The sequence below is a fragment of the Mustela erminea genome, chromosome 7 (genome assembly GCF_009829155.1).
Source record: "Mustela erminea isolate mMusErm1 chromosome 7, mMusErm1.Pri, whole genome shotgun sequence".
Taxonomy (NCBI): domain Eukaryota; kingdom Metazoa; phylum Chordata; class Mammalia; order Carnivora; family Mustelidae; genus Mustela; species Mustela erminea.
In genome coordinates this window covers 16,148,147-16,165,299 of record NC_045620.1, presented here as the reverse complement: position 1 = coordinate 16,165,299, position 17,153 = coordinate 16,148,147, and the positions used below count along the sequence as shown (strand labels likewise).

General features: G+C 44.4%; 1 protein-coding gene across 3 annotated transcripts in view; it reads left to right on the top strand.

The window, feature by feature from the left end:
* The window catches only part of IFT52 (intraflagellar transport 52), a 39,279-nt gene that overhangs the window by 14,433 nt on the left and 7,693 nt on the right, over positions 1 to 17,153 (top strand). For all 3 annotated transcript variants that reach the window (XM_032350619.1, XM_032350620.1, XM_032350621.1), the window contains 4 exons: positions 2,894 to 3,020; positions 7,091 to 7,177; positions 8,569 to 8,637; positions 13,024 to 13,178. In XM_032350619.1, coding sequence (XP_032206510.1) covers positions 2,894 to 3,020; positions 7,091 to 7,177; positions 8,569 to 8,637; positions 13,024 to 13,178 — 438 coding nt within the window. The remainder of the gene's footprint in view (positions 1 to 2,893; positions 3,021 to 7,090; positions 7,178 to 8,568; positions 8,638 to 13,023; positions 13,179 to 17,153) is intronic.

The following is a 17,153-nucleotide window of genomic DNA, read 5'->3' as shown; positions in this document are numbered from 1 at the left end:
GACATATCTCTTCCCTTTCCCAGGAATACACTTTCCCAGCTATTCCCGCAGCCAGTCTCGCTTGTTCACGTGTAGTTCAGAAAAATCCTGTTTTTGGCTTTTAGGTGGATGAATAGCCTTATGCTTAAAATCCTATCAAATTGTCAGTCTGATTGCTTTCTTAGTAATAATAAAGGAGTGGAGGAAATAAAGCTGACAGTTTTCATTGTATGACTCAAGTGTCCATCTCCCTTCCTCCTTGAGACTCTTCTCCTTGGTGTGCATTCGGGGGAAGTGTGAGGCAAGGATGTGCACTCACATCCATATAACTATTTCTCCCACATCCCTTTTCCTCCTCCATGACAGCTGCTCTTTTCTTTCTGTTTCTGGTGTGGGACTCACGGCCACAGTCCCCTTTCCTGGTCTGCTGCTGGGACAGGGTGCCAGGGGGAGAATAGAGAATGTGGGGCAGGTGCCACTTCTCACCCACCATATGACACGGAAGGCAGAGGGGTAGGTGAGATTGACTGAATGAGGGGGAACCTAACTCTGGAAGGAAATCATTTTAAACGTAAGCTATAAGGAATTTTCTCATGGTCTAAGAGAAAAGAAAATTCACATTAGCTTCATAGAGAGCTCTTCATGGTTTCTAACTTTACACTTTGTTATAAGATTCCTGTTTTTCTTCATTTAGAGAGCACTTCCTTCAAACAAGAAGCTTTGCAGAGCTCCATCTTGCTTTCAGTTAAGCCTTAACCCTTAACTCCTGCAGGGGTTGGCCACAGCCCTGGGTCTGCACCCTTCCCTTACCCCTTTTTAGGAGTAATTTGCCCCAGGTCAGACTGATACACTCCAGATACTCTTAAGTGTTTGTTAGGAGGGTGGGGGAAGGAGGCCAAGGCAGGTGTGTGGAGAAGTGTCTGATGTAACGACTCTATTCTTAAAAGCGCTGGACTGGAAACACAGCCTTCTAATGACAGCCATTCATTCCTGGAGATGACACCAGTCAGATCTGTAAGGAAGAGGGAGCTGCTTGCTTGGAAGGCATTGTCATACAGAGTAGGCTCATTTGTACCTCCAGTTCAGCTGTGAGATAAGGGCCCCTCTTCCTCCTCCACCATAGGGATTTCTTTAGTTCTTCCAGTTACAACCATTTACACATGTGATTATGTTGTGAATTTGCATTCAGATTTGTAAAATGCTTTATTAAACTAGTAGCTAGAGTTCTACCAATTTTTGAGTTGACAAACCAAAGCTTAGAGCAAATTTTGTGGGTTTTTTTTTTTTTTTAAGTTTTGTGTTTGTGATGAGATACCACCTCACACCTGTCCAAACGGCTAAAAATAACAACACAGGAAACAACAGATGTTGGTGACAATGCAGAGAAAGGGGAACTCATACAGTATCGGTGGGAGTGCAAATTGGTGTAGACATTCTGGAAAACAGTATGGAGGTTCCTCAGAAAGTTAAAGAAAGAACTACCCTATGACCCAGCAATTGAACTACTAGGTATTTACCTAAAGGATACAGAAATGACTGATTCCAGGGTGATCACAGGGCACTGTGATGTTTACAGCAGCATTATCAACAATAGCCCAACTGTGGAGAGAGCCCAATGATGAATGGATAAAGATGTGGTATATGTACACAGTGGAATATTGCTCAGCCATCAAAAAGAATAAAATCTGGCCATTTGCGATCAACGTGAATGGAGCTAGAGTATATCATGCTAAGTGAAATAAGTCTGTCAGAGAGTGCCACATACTGTATGATTTCACTCACATGTGGAATTTAGGAAACAAGACAGATGAGCATATGGGAAGGGAAAAAGGGAAGCAAACCATAAGAGACTCTCTTTTTTTTTTTTTTTTTTTGATTTTTATTTATTTATTTGACAGAGAGAGATCACAAGCAGGCAGGGAGGCAGGCAGAGAGAGAGGAAGGGAAGTAGGCTCCCTGCTGAGCAGAGAGCCCGATGCGGGGCTCGATCCCAGGACCCCGGGGATCATGACCTGAGCTGAAGGCAGAGGCTTAACCCACTGAGCCACCCAGGCACCCCACCATAAGAGACTCTCAGTGATAATAGAACAAACTGAGGGTTGATGGAGAGAAGCAGGTGGGGGATGGGCATTAAGGACGGCGCTCCTTATGGTGGGCACGGGCTGTTGTCTGTAAGTGATGAGTCACGAAATTCTACTCCTGAAACCGATATTACACTGTATGTTAACTAACCAGAATTTAAATAAAAAATTGAAAAAGAAAAGAAAAGGAAGAAGTAAAAGATATCCTTATCACCAGATGTAGGGAACTTAAAGTCGAGGAAGCTATAGAAGTAAACCTTGCTGCCTTTTTACTGGTCTAATACCTCGGCCCAGTTTCCACTTAGAATTCCTAACTAAAGTCCTCAAATACCTGTTTTCTTTTCTTTTTTTTTTTTAATTTTTTAAAAACTTTTATTTATTTACTTGACACAGAGAGAGAGAGAATCACAAGTAGGCAGAGAGACAGGCAGAGAGAGAGGGGAAGCAGGCTCCCTGCTGAGCAAAGAGCCCAATGCCAGGCTCGATCCCAGGACCCCGAGATCATGACCTGAGACGAAGGCAGAGGCTTAACCCGCTGAGCCACCCAGGCGCCCCTGTTTTCTTTATCCTGTCAATCCCTCACACATTTATTGTCTCTGTATATAAAGTGTTAAGAAACTGCCTGCCTTGGTCATTTCTTTGGGTCTCAATTTTGTTATTGGGCCTCTGTGTGTATGTAATAAAACGTCGGGTTTTTACTCCTGACTATCCCCCCCCCACAATAAAACCTTTGTGTTTGATCTTAAATTGTTCAAGAGGCACTGAAATCATCTTCAAAATTTTTTAATTCATTTTTTTTTTTTTAATTTGAGTGTTTCTTTAATTTCTTTCAGGGCTCTCACTTTTGTCTACCCTTTTGGTGCCACACTGAGTGTCATGAAACCCGCAGTGGCCGTTCTGTCCACAGGCTCCGTCTGTTTCCCGCTTAACAGACCCATTCTGGCGTTCTATCACTCGAAGGTACAGCCTTTCTTAGATGTGGGTGGATATGTTATTTTTATTATTGAAATAATAAAAACTGCTACTTCCAGAGGAGTTTCATGTGTTTTCTCACCGATCTTTACACCAGCCCTGTGAGTAGTATTTCAGTTAACTCACTTCATTTATGGGGAAACAGCAGATGGTCCAGTAATCAATGGAGTCGAGACCTAAACCTTGTTCTTACCATTCTAAATCCAAAGCTGTTGCACGGTAGCATGAGGCTACCTGTATGAAAACTGTCTATGACTACAGGCTCTCACTCTCAGCGGAGAGTCCGTCCAGGGAAAGGGTGAGTTAACGCACAATGCCAAAATCCACACAGTTGTGCTGTTATTTTAGTTTGTCTCAGGGCAACGTATCAGAAGACTAGTTGCTCAGTTCTCATCCTGGAAACCCCACAGAATGTGGCAGTAGATGATGCCAGAGGACATAGTGCCTCTCAGCGTGACCCCACTTTTCCACTGCCCAGTGCAGGACTTGAGCTCATGACCCTGAGATTAAGACCTAAATCAAGAGTCGGGCACTCAACTGAGTGAGCCACCCAGGGGCCCCATCCATTCGTTGCCTTTTAATTCATGTTTTCCTGAATTCACCTTTATGCAACTACCGAGACTTAGAATTCACCAGCTGACCTCCCAGTTTTTCTCTAATTCCTCACATCTTATTTTTCTTTGTGACATTTAGGTATTACTTTTCTCTCCCATATTTAAAAGGTCTGGCTTCATTTTATTAGGAAGTAAATAAATACCTATGCTGTTTTTGAAAGAATAGATTTGGGCAAAATTCCATAGTTATTATGGTAGTTAGTTTCTCCCAAACACCTGGAAATACAGTTTTAAAATTAGAGTGAAGTATTAAATGATTCAAAATGTGGAAATAATCAGTTTATAGAAACTGTCAATTTATAGTCACCGAAGTAATGAGACAACTAGGGGCATCTGGTAGTATAATATTTCGATTACTTATTTATTTATTTAGAGAGGGAGAGGGAGAATCTCAAGCAGGCTCCATGCCCAGCATGGAGGGATATGGCCTGGGGCTCTATCTCACAATGCTGAGATCATGACCTAAACCAAAATCAAGAGTTGGAAACTTAACCGACTGAGCCACCCAGGCATCCCTATGATTTTTTATTTTTTAACTGTGCACAGAGACTTCACCTAGCTTCCTCAGTGGATTTTTATGAAACATCTGTTAGATACAGAGTTCTGTGCTGTGATGATTCTTCTAGAACTCATGAGATTATCATTTGCTCATTGCCTAGCTATTTAAAAAGGTTTGCTTTTTAAAAGGGAAAGCTATTTAAAGGGTTTGCTTCCTTTTTCCCCTTCCCATATGTTCTTTTCCTAAGAAGCTTTTATTTTAGTTTTTTAAAAAAAGATTTTATGTATTTATTTAGAGAGAGAACATGTGCAGGCTGGGGTAGGGGCACAGGGAGGAAAGAAACTCTCAAGTAGACTCTTTGTTGGGTGGGGGAGCCTGCTACAGGCCCATCCCAGGACCCTGAGATCGTGACCTGAACTGAAATTGAGAGTCAGATGGTCAACCATTGAATTGACTGAGCCACCCAGGCATCCCTCCTACCAAGCTTTTAGTCCTGCCTTAGAAACACAATCTTTAAGAGGTTTTTACCTGTCACTTTTAAGCTGGTGAGATAAACCAGTAATGCCTGAGAGGGGCCACTCCCATACTCCTAGAAACCCCAAGCAGGGCGAGGCTAACATGGGATTGGGATGGGGGGTGTGTTCTGCCTCCTCTCCCAGGGCCATTGCCTTCTTGAGCTTGTCAGGATCCTTTCTAGGTCTTTCATTTATAGGATAAGCTCATTAAAATTGAAGGAGCAAATCAGTCCTTAAGTAGATAGACTCTTCTTTAATTGGAACAAATCATAGACAAAAGATGGAAAAGGAAACTGAAGACAACAGTAGAATGAATCTCTGTCCAGAATAAAAAGATTGAAGGAAGATCTATAGTCTGAAATAAATGAGGCAGGGAAAAAAAAGAATAGTAAAGAAAAAGTATAGACCAAACTCTGGATAGTAGTGAGAAGGAAAGTCCTTTTCTCATCCTGTATTTACTTACATATGTGGGTTCAAATCGCAGCGGGGTTCAATCAGCACTCCTCCGTTCTTTCTTTGGAATTCCACCAGATTCACTTCCTGTTCTCAGTAAATGGTGCGCTTTCAATGGTTATTTTATTGTAATAGTGTTATTTTTCCTATAAGCCATTTGCTTTTAATGTGGCATAAGTCACATTTTGCAAATCTTGTTTTATTTATGGAATTTGTGTATTTTTATCTCTTGACATCTCTGGCTTGAGAGTAGTTCTTTCCTAGTAGTTCTTTCCACTGGGCCTGTTTCTGTATGTGACGTTGCAGGAAAAATTGAATTCATTTTGTAGTTTTACATTGTACTATTTTCCTCATTATAAAAGTAACATACTCATTGTAGAAAAATTGAAAAGTACAGAGATGGAAGGGGAAAAAAAAAGAATTTCTCACTACAGAATTGACATTGTGATCATTTTCTCCCACTTTTTTTTTTTTAATTTATCAGAGAGAGAGAGGGGGAGAGAGCGAGCACAGGCAGACAGAATGGCAGGCAGAGGCAGAGGGAGAAGCAGGCTCCCTGCCGAGCAAGGAGCCCAATGTGGGACTCGATCCCAGGATGCTGGGATCATGACCTGAGCCGAAGGCAGAGGCTTAACCAACTGAGCCACCCAGGCGTCCCTTTTTTGCAGCTCATGCTTGTATATTTGCCGCATGGACTTTAGGGTAGCTGTACAATTTATGGTATACTTTTTTTTATCCTCATGTTAAAAAAAAGCACCTCATGTTATGACAGAAGCCTTCTTCCGGGTTACTGAAAAGCCTTTGTAACATATAGCTTCACGACTGCAGGAGAGCCCCTTATTCTTACCTACTGTTTCTGTGGCTGAACATTTGAATTTATTTCTGACTTTCTGTGATTATGACTGCAAAATTGTCCATAGAGTTTTATATGCATTCTTGCGTACATTGACAGTTTCAGCAATCTGTTAAAGAACTTATTTCATTGAAATTTGACATTGTTTGTAGTCATCTTTTTCATATTTATTGATCTGATAGGCAAAAATACTTTGTTTTGATTTTTTTTAACTACAAATTAAATTTTTTCTTATTGACCAGTTATTTCTTTTGTGAATTTTTTTTTTCTTTTTTGAGAGAGAAAGCGAGAGAGAGAGAGAGAAATGGGGGAGGGGTGGGAGGGAGAGAGAATCTTAAACAGGCTGCACGTCCACCATGGAGCCCGACATAGGACTCAGTCTCACAACCCTGAGATCATGACCTGAGCTGATATCAAGAGTTGGACACTTGACAGAATGGGAGAAAATATTTGCAAATGACATATAAGAGTTGGGACACTTAACTAACTGAGCCATCCAGGTGCCCTCTTCTGTGAATTTTTCATGCTCGTGGGTTACTTTTTTGTTTGGATCTTAAATACTGTCTTTTTTTTTTTTAAGATTTTATTTATTTATTTGACAGAGAGAGAGAGATTACAAGTAGGCAGAGAGGTGGGCAGAGAGAGAGAGGGGGAAGCAGGATCCCCGCTGAGCAGAGAGCCCAAAGTGGGGCTCGATCCCAGGACCCGGAGATCATGACCTGAGTTGAAGGCAGAGGCTTAACCCACCGAGCCATCCAGGCACCCATTAAATACTGTCTTTTCATACTCATAAAATATCTTTAAATCTCTATAGATTGCTTTTGGATTTTTTCCTTTAGGATTATAATCTTCATTTATAAGTTAACAGGGAAAATGTTATAAATCTAATTCACATTGCTTTTGGTTAAAGTCAAGTAGAAGGATATAGAAGTTTCTAAAATGAGAAGCAGTTGGGAATATAGTTGCTGTCATAGTTGATATTTCTAGGTCATTAAAATCCTGATGTCAGTTGGCAGTGAGTATAGACAGTTGCTCACATGAATCTGATGGTAAGTTTTTGGGTACTAGGATGCATGTGGTGCATTTTGGGGTCTGAGTATCTAACACTACTTTGTCATTGACAGAACCAAGGTGGGAAGCTGGCAGTGCTTGGCTCCTGTCACATGTTCAATGACCAATATTTGGATAAAGAAGAAAACAGCAAAATCATGGTAGGTTCTTCTCTTTCACCACATTAAGGTATAATGTGTATGATTTTCATGTCATTAAAAAAAAAAATACTGCTAAGGTCATCTATTCATTTAAGACCAGATCTTCAGGGACACCTGGCTGGTCCAGTCAGAAGAGCACGTGACTCTCTGGGGTGCCTGGGTGGCTCAGTAGGTTAAAGCCTCTGCCTTCGGCTCAGGTCATGATCCCAGGGTCCTGGGATTGAGCCCCGCATCGAGCCCCTCATCGAGCTCTCTACTCAGCAGGGAGCCTGCTTCTCCCCCCACTCTCTGCCTACTTGCGATCGTTCTCTCTGTCAAATAAATAAATAAAATCTTAAAAAAAAAAAAAAGAAAGCATTCATAGTACATTGCGAGAGAGTGTAGAGACAGAGGTGTAAATTTAGAAGGATGTGGTGGATGTTTTTAAGCATGCCATGTTGGGGTGGGAGCCAATCCCGGAGGAGAGGTGAGGAGTATGCTTAACCAGGGCCTCATGTAGGCAGCCCAGGAACTTGATTGGAAGGCCTCCAGGAAGCTATGGAGAGCCCTTGTAGAGTGTCCAGCAGCCTGGGGCATAGTCAGATCTGTGTTTCAGAAAGAAAGACTGCTATGTCAGGCATGTGGAAGGTGAGAGGGAGGAGGCAACCTGGAGCCAGGTAGGAGGTTGGCGGAATCAGCCAGCCAAGAGGGGCTGACGATGACCTGAGTGAAGGCGGCGAAGGTGGGAATGAGGAGAGGGGCTGGCCGGCAGGTGGTGCTGGGAGGGGTTATAATGGGACTGGTCGCGGGCTGACGTGGGGGAGGAGGTGAAGGCACTGCATGGTGTGAAGGAAACATGTCCTGTGAAGGATGACACCTGGTGCATGCCGGAGCTGGACACGGGTGGGATTCGATGACTCACTTGCTGGTCCCTCTGAACTTTTTCATGAATGAAACAAATTCCTTCATCCTTTTGCACTGTTACTGTATTGAGAGATTAATTAAGATCTTGTTTCTGCAGAATGCACACGAAATTCTGGTGTCTCTAGACACATTCCAGGGGCATCTAGATGTAGTCTGCTGTTTAAGTTCACATTGTCATCGGCACATGTAAACAGGGATTGTTCTGGGGTCGTGAACAAGTTTTAGTACATTTTGTCCTGTTATTAAAAGTGAAAGTGCTCTAAGATAAATGCTCAGTTTTCAATAGGAAAAGTGACATTAGGCTTAGGGAAACTTCGATGCTTTCGTATGATCTCACCAAGAGAAGGGGAGCTACTCTTTTTTGAAACATGGCTGTGTAGTCTCTTTATTTTTATCATTGTTTTCTTGATTGATTTAATTCTCTAGCCCTGTCTTGATTTTCTCAAATAATTAAGGTGTCTAATTCTGTGTTTATTTTTTAAATCCAGGATGTTGTTTTCCAGTGGCTGACGACGGGAGACATCCATTTAAACCAGATTGATGCCGAGGACCCAGAGGTAGGGGCTGTGAATCATTAAAAAACTTTGGAGGCAAAAAGTTGGATCCAGCCTCTCAGCACCCCTTCCAACAGTTTCAAAGGAAAACGTATCTCTTACTTTATCTGTAAGACAGATGGAAAGAAGTGATGGCTTTGGTGGGTAATGAAGGCCATGTTATAAAAATAATAAATTAAGAAAATATAGAATTGGGGCGCCTCAGTGGCTCAGTGGGTTAAAGCCTCTGCCTTCAGCTTGGGTCATGATCCCAGGATTCTGGGATCGAGCCCCGCATCGGGCTCTCTGCTCAGCGGGGAGCCTGCTTCCCTCTCTCTCTCTCTGCCTGCCTCTCTGCCTACTTGTGATCTCTCTCTCTGTCAAATAAATAAATAAAATCTTTAAAAAAAAAAAAAGAAAAGAAAAGAAAATATAGAATTAATTGGGATAGGTATCTCTCTCTGTGTGTATGCTCCCTGGCCAGACTTTCAAAATCATTATCTGTAGAGAAACACTTCTGTCAGAAATATGAAGGGTATAAAAATAATTCTTTGTGAATAAAAGATCATCAGAATTTAAGTTTTAAACTATAATTTTGATGTCTTTAGGAACAACAAAGGCATTAGGTTCCTATTTATCAGATGATGGAGAGTGAGACCAGTGTGGGAATAGGGTCAGTAACCTGCCTTCCCGGTCCTGCTCCACTCTGGCCCTTGGACCTTAAGTGGCCTGTTTCTAGCTCCTTTTCATCCAGGTTTCCTCATCTGTGAAGCGGGAATACCAGTACCTGTGCTCTCTCTCTGTCTCACAGGATGATTGTGAGGCCTCAGTTAATAGATGTTTACTGACTTACTAAATAAAAAGGTGTAGGAAGCGATGCAGCTGTCAGACTCTTTACAACTCTTGGATTTATTATATGCAGGCACCATGTATCCTATATCTTCCCACAGATCATCTTATGAAATCTTTCCAACAGCCTTGGGAAGGTCATGGTCTTATTCTCATTTTAGAGATGAAGAAATGGAAATTCTCCAAAATTGCAGTAAGACCAAACAGCGAATGGCTGCAGAGTTGCGACCCAAACCCAGCTCTCCTGAGTCAAAGGCTGCTTGTTCTGTAATTGCTTCTCTCTCCCTTTCCTTCCTCCCTCCTCCTTTCTTCCTTCCTCCCTTTTTCTTTCTTTCCTCCCTTTCTTTTTCTTTCCTTCTTTCTTTCTTTTACTTTCTCCTTCCCTCCTTCCTTCCCTCCCTCCCTCCTTTCTTGCCTTTTAAAGATTTATTCATTCATTTTTGAGAGAGAGAGAGTGCACAGGCAGGAGGGGGCAGAGGGGGAGAGACAGTCCCAAGCAGACTCCCTGCTGAGGGCAGAGCCCCATGAGAGTCTCAAGACCACAACCCGAGCCAAAATCGAGAGACACTCAACTGACTGAGCCACCCAGGCACCCTGCTTCTCTGTTCTTAAACTCTGAAGTGTCAGGAAAGTGATTTCCTGGCTGTGGGTGGGTAGCAGGGAGTGGGCGAGATGTTCAAAGTGGTGGCCTACTGCCTCCTACTTCCCTCAGCAGAGGGTGGGGTCTCCCACGGACTGACTTGGGTTAGGAAACAGGAGAGCCTTGTGTCTAAAATATTCCCTCATATGGAAACTTGAAATATATGGCTATTTTGCTTAAATTTCTCCTGAAAAGTGATGTAAGCCTCCCAAGTAAAAGAACTGGAGGACAGTCAGGAATTCACTTTTCAGATCTCACAGGACCCGACTCTTGAGGGATGGTGACTTGGTCAGCTGCTGATTCTAGTCAGTGTCGGGGGGCCGGGAAAGGAGCACTGAGATGCCATATCTGCTCCTGGTCTGTGCGGCTGCCTTGCTCTTTCTTATTCAGTGTCTGTCATTCCTGTTTTCTAGCTGAGGAAGTGGAAGTAATTATGTTCTTCAAGGTCCCCGCCAAAATTGATAGCTGCCTTGCCACTACTAATGTCCATTTCAGGCTGATTCTGGAGCCCGTGCCTTTTCTACCGCTCTCTTCACTGTGCACTGCTTGTGACACCGGACTGGTTCGGAGGGGAGTGTCAGTAGGGTGCCAGAGGAAGATGGTGTCGCCGAGGCCTTTCTCTAAAGTCATGTGGTTTCGTGTATCTCCTGCACGGGAGACCTAGCGCAAATATCCTTTGTGTTGTAAGGCTTTGGAAAGGAAAATGCTGGACCCAGTAGCTCTGCAAAGAAAGAAATTCTGAAAGTCCAAACTTCCTAGGATTTCAGATCAAATCTTTTTTTTTTTTTTTTTAAAGATTTTATTTATTTGTCAGAGAGAGAGAGGGAGAGAGAGCAAGCACAGGCAGACAGAATGGCAGGCAGAGACAGAGGGAGAAGCAGGCTCCCTGCTGAGCAAGGAGCCCGATATGGGACTCGATCCCAGGACGCTGGGATCATGACCTGAGCCGAAGGCAGCTGTTTAACCAACTGAGCCACCCAGGCGTCCCTTCAGATCAAATCTTATGTTGGAATGGGTTTCAGACCCAAACAACAGTTCAGATTCAAATGATACTTAATAAAATGGTAGCTCAATAAAGAGCTGCGAGGATTTCCATGACAAGTTTTGACCTCCAGATCTGCCAGGAAATCATGAAGACCAGTGATCTTGGGAGTCCTCTTACGTTTCTGTCTGGACATTGAAGGCCTTGATGGTTTCCTGAGGCAGAATTGTGTAGCAGATCTCTGTGCTGAGATTAGAACCAGCCTCAGGACCTTTGGGACTGCTGGGCCCTTACCCATCTTCCTGCTCCGGGTGGGTGCATGTCCTGACATGGTCAGCGCCTCTGTTAATTGTTTTCACCTTCAATGCCCATCCTGTTAGCAGGGCGAAGCCTCTAACACAGACACATATTGCAGGGAAAAGCAGTTATGTATTTATATTCCTCTCCTGTTTTTTATCTATAAAAAAAGTTTGAAGATTAGGGGAGTTTTTTGACTTGGAATATAGAAAAAAGTGAGCCTGTGTGTCTAGGCTTATTTCTGTAATGCTCAGGTATGTCTCCTCCCATGCTGGCGCTGGAGAACATGTCGTTGCAGGGGCCTCAGAAGGCAGTTACAGATAAACTTTTTATTGCCAGCATGCATTTTTTAAAAAAGATTTTATTTATTTGACAGAGAGAGATCACAAGTAGGCAGAGAGGCAGGCAGAGAGAGAGAGAGGGAAGCAGGCTCCCTGCTGAGCAGAGAGCCCGATGCGGGGCTTGACCCCAGAATCCTGGGATCATGACCTGAGCCGAAGGCAGAGGCTTTAACCCACTGAGCCACGCAGGCACCCCGCCAGCATGCATTTTTTGAAAGTTAAATACACTTTTTGAGTAAGTAATGGATTCACAGTTGGGAGTTCAAAAGCATACCCAATGAACAGGTTCCCTCCTGTCTTTGCCCAACCGCTTTGTTCCTCTCCCCAGTGACAGTAGTCTTAGCGGTTTCTAATATGTTCTTCCAGAGATATTTTATGCATATATAAGTAAATAAGTGTATGCATGCATCTCCTTCTTCCTTGTTTTACACAAATGACACTATATACACTGTATTCCCCACCACCTAGTTTTTAAAATTAACAATATGTCTTAAGAGATGTTTCCTTATTTATACATAAAGAGCTTTCTTTTGATTTTTGTTTTGTTGTTTTAAGGACTGTATTTTCCCTTGTTTGTATAATAGTATATTAACTAGTCTCCTATTGGTGGATGTTTAGGTTTCCCTGGTCTTATACTGCTACCAGCACACAGCATGTGGCATCACAAGGGCTTTCAGCAGTGCTGGAAGCATGTCCTTGGCTAGATAAGAAGGACTGGGATCCAGTGTCCGAGTGCAAGGGTCATCTGTGCTGGGGTCACAGGCGGGTCACACGTATAACAGCAGAAGGAAGGCGAGTGTGTGGCCTAGATGCTGGTGGGAAGACAGCAGCTCTAGTGGGAGCTCGTGGACTGTCTTTTATGATTGCTTCTGTTTCCTCACTGAAATAGAAAATAAGATCAACAACCAAAATTAAGAAAGGGAAAATTGTTTGAGATAGCTGAAGTGACCAAAGGAAGGTATTGCTTAGGACAATGGGAAGTTAATGAACTAAAGAAATACAGCTAATTGCTGACCACTCAAGATCGGTGATCACGAAATTAAAAGGAGGCCAGTCAGCATGCTTGCTTCTCCAGCTGTGTTCTGTAACACATGAGGAATTACAGAGTGGGATTTAGTCAGCATTGGGGTTTAACCAAGTGACTTTTGCTCCTCTTTCCACATGAAGTGTCTTACTTAAGGTTTAGTTGTTAGGGACCAGGAACGGTGAAATCTCTTGATAAGAGAGTAGAAATACTGCAGATTTAGACAGATAAAATTCTAACTCCCACCGTGCTGTGTGAACCCTCTTGTGGCTTTCAGATTTCCGACTACATGATGCTGCCGGACACAGCCACCCTGTCAGAGCGGCTTCGAGTGTGTCTCCAAGAGGGCGATGAGAACCCAAGAGACTTTACTACCCTCTTCGACCTGTCCATTTACCAGCTGGATACCACCTCCCTCCCCAAGGTCATCAAGTCAGTACCTGTAGCTCTTGGAGCTGCCCTGCGCTCCATTCCTAGTGTTTGGTTTGAAAACATGAGCCTGGGGACAGGAGTTAGGGTCGTGGCCTATGTGGTATGCACAGCATGTTCTCAGATCTTTGATGAGGCCAGCAAAGACAGCTGGGAAAATTGGGGTGGGGGCCGATGGAGAGGAAACTGCCAGCAGTCGTCAGTCGCCTGTTGTGTTCCAGGCTCTCTCTCAGGCATTTAGCGTGACCAACGTGTTCTGGTTTGCCTGGGACTTTTCTGGCTTCAGCATGGAGAGTCCCATGCCCCTCAGTAAACTGGGTTGGGTAGACGAGGCACCCTGCAGGCTCCCCACGCTGGTACCTCACATCATCCTTCATTTTCCTCTGAATCAGCCGGTTTTCCAGCTGAAGAAACCAGTTTAGAGAGAGTCAGGTATTCTCCCAAGGTGGGAGCCTGAGTGCGTTGCAGACCTGGGCTTTCCTCTGTTTGATTGTCTGCTCATCATTGTCCATTCCTGATAACAGGGACAGGGACATGGACTGGGGCCACCATTCTTCAGCATCTTTGGCCTGATATGGGGTCTACACCTGAATAAACCAAAGGCTGAGTGTCTGACTTCCTACTGCTGCTTTTATGCTCAAGTTCCACAAATACTGACTGAGCTCCTCCTGTGCCAGGCCCTGTGTCCAAAGTTAATGGTTTTACAGAGGAGACGGCAGAGGCTGTGAGGCGAGGTTATTGTATTAATGCCAAATGTGGAATATTAACCTAGAGGCCATGGGCATAATGAAGAGAGAGATTTTGACTCTGACTAGGGTGAGCAGGGAAGGCTTTACGAACAAGGGGCCCTTTAGCTAGGCATTGATTATTTCGACATTTTTGGGGGACTTTGTGTCTGCTTGTCAGGATGCTAGGAGCTCCACTGTCGGCGTGAAGAGGCTTCAGGAGCTGGCGGGGATGTTCAGAGGCCGTTGGGCAATGATGTAGCTTCTTTGGGCAAAGCCCACATACTCATAGGTATATGTGTATCCAAGTAAGGAAAGTTATTCCTGATTGCCCTTTGAACTGCATGTACCCTTGACTTTGAACAAGGCCAGCTGAATAGTTGAAAACTTGGTCCTCTGAAGTCCCCTGCAACAGTCTGTCCTGTGATCTCCAGCCAGAACTTGCAGAGCCCAGCCTGAGCATTACCGAAATAAGAAGCCAAGGCAACAGCCCGAGGCTCAGGGCAGAGGCCAGATTTGTGAATGGGATGCTAGTAAAGACCTCCTCTGGAAGAGGGTCATGATTGATTCTTTGTTTCCTGAAACCAGACGAAAGGATGCCTTGCAGCAATTTGTACAATTGATCGGAAAACAGGAAAAGTAGAAATGAAGAAACCGACTAGGGAGACTGTTAACAGCAGATGGGAAGTTTGAGAGGTTTGAGATGGGACTGGTGGGAGCAGTCAGTGTGGTTTCAAGAGGTGTTTGGTAAGAAGGAATCAGGAGCCACAGGCCAGGCATGGAAGGCTGTGATGGCGAGATCAGGAACAGGGGTTTCTCCCTTGGGGGTCTAGGCGCCTGGCGGTGCTGCTGATTGGCGCTCAGGATGTGGGGAGAGGAGACAGAAATGGGTTCTGCTCTGCCTCCATCTTTTGTGACTGAGAGGTTGCCCTGTGAAGAGTGTAGGCTGAGCCAACAGTATAGATGATGAACCACTAGTGTAGATGATAAAGTGATTAGAGAAGTGGGGGGAGGGGCTGGGACCTTCAGGGACAGCACTGGAGTGGGGGATTGGGCTAGACACAGGGTTTCACAGCTGCCCTGGCATTTGAGGCCGAAGAGGAGGGCCTTTAACACGCTGGGGAAAAGCTGCTGGAGGGACAGGGGAGTATGGGAGGCAGCAGAGTCCCTGGAAGCCAAGTGAGGCAAAAGGACAGGGAAGCGGGGTGGTCTGGAGATGGACCTGCGGCTCCTTCTCTGCAGTTTGCACTTTTCTCAGAATGACAAAAGGCACCTCTGCTGCCCCACCAGCCAGTTAGAGTCCACCCAGCTTCTGCCTTTAGTGTCTGCTTCTCTTCTGATGTGGCTTAGATCAGGCCTTTGTGATCGCTTCAGCGCTGAATGCGGGACGTATTTGGAGCTGTCTGTTAATTTAGTGTTAGCAGAGTCAAGTAGAGTAGATATTTTGGAGCTCGTGGAATTGTATTTATCGTTCATACCATAGCAAAGGACAGTAGTTACAGGCTGGTTTCTATTTGGTGTTCCTAAGTATTTGTAGTTGCTAGTAATGTCTTTTTTTTTTTTTTTTTTTAAAGATTTTATTTATTTATTTCACAGACAGAGATTACAAGTAGGCAGAGAGGCAGGCAGAGAGAGAGAGAGAGAGAGGGAAGCAGGCTTCCTGCGGAGCAGAGAGCCCGATGCGGGGCTCGATCCCAGGACCCTGAGATCATGACCCGAGCCGAAGGCAGCAGCGCAAACCACTGAGCCACCCAGGCGCCCCTAGTAATGTCTTTTGAACACAGTGTCTTCTTCTTCTTCTTTTTTTAAAGATTTTATTTATTTGGCAAAGACACAGTGAGAGTGGGAACACAAGCAGGGGGGAGTGGGCAAGGGGCAAGCTTCCTACCAGGACCCAGGGATCATGACCTGAGCCGAGGGCAGATGCTTAACGACTGAGCCACACAGGCGCCCCAATGCAGTAAAATTTTCTGAGTAAAAATTCGATTAGTCTTTAAATATTTATATTGTCTGTAGAATGTTGCTCTGAAGTGACTTCATTTGTCCATCTGGTATTTATTGATGCCTGTGGGGGTGATGTAAAGACAGTGTGTGGCGAGTCCCTGCCTTCTGAGTTCCTGGGCTGATGGTTTGGGGACTAAGACCAGGGTGATAAAAACACAGTGCCAGAGGTCAGTCCAGAATGTTCTGGAAATAGCTTTCTGAATTAGGTTTTCTTGGTTTTAAGATGAGTTTCTCATCAGGTATGTGCTTGCTATTGGCTAATAGGCAAAAGGAAGATTTGGGGAGGTGGTGAGCTGAGCAAGAGAAGGTCGAGGCAATGGGATTGGTTCCATTATTCACACGGGGCTTCCCTATAGCTGGCTCCGTCAGGGGGTGGAAAGCGGAAAATCGTGGCTGGAATGGCAGAGGTCAGGGTTTGACAGCAGGATTTTTTGTGTGCCAGTGCTGGGACTTTAGCTTAGATGCTGCCATTAACGGCGTTCTGCCTTCAGTTTAGACTGAGTCCTGGGGCCTCTGGTTGGCAGGGATTGGCCAGCTATGAGTTCTAATCTTGCCCTTGTCCCTTCTTAACCATGTGACCTTGGAAAGCTATTTCATCTTGATACATCTGCTTCCTCTTCTATAGAGGATTATACCCACTGTCCAGGGTTGTTTTGAGCAGTAAGTGAAATAAGTTAAAGTACCTGGCACAGGATCTGGTACAATGTGTGGCATGCAATAGGTACTCAGTGAAAGTTGTTTCTGTTCGCTCCAGAGGGATCTGCTGGATCCTTTCCTTTGCCAGGAAAGCTTCTCCCCAGGCACCTGGGAATAGTGGGGGAAGTCATGGTAATTATCTCAGCTCAGTACCTTTCTGCAGTCACAGACCTCTTTCCTTTCTGAAGTCAACCATCTGTAGAAGCAGGCATAAACTTTGTCCACACCCTTTGGCATTTGCTTGTTCAGTATAATTTTAAAAGGTCACAAATGGGGGCACCTGAGTGGCTCAGTGTGTTAAGCCTCTGCCTTCGGCTCAGGTCCTGATCCTAGGGTCCCGGGATTGAGCCCCACATTGGGCTCTCTGCTCAGCCGGAAGCCTGCTTCCCCCACCCTCTCTCTGCCTCCTTGTGATCCCTCTCTCTCTCTGTCAAATAAATAAATAAATAAATAAATAATTTTTTTAAAAAAAGATCACAAATATGTGTATAGTTTAAATTAGATGAGTATATTTTAATTTGCCTCATTCCCAGAGGAGTTCAGCCAGCTTACA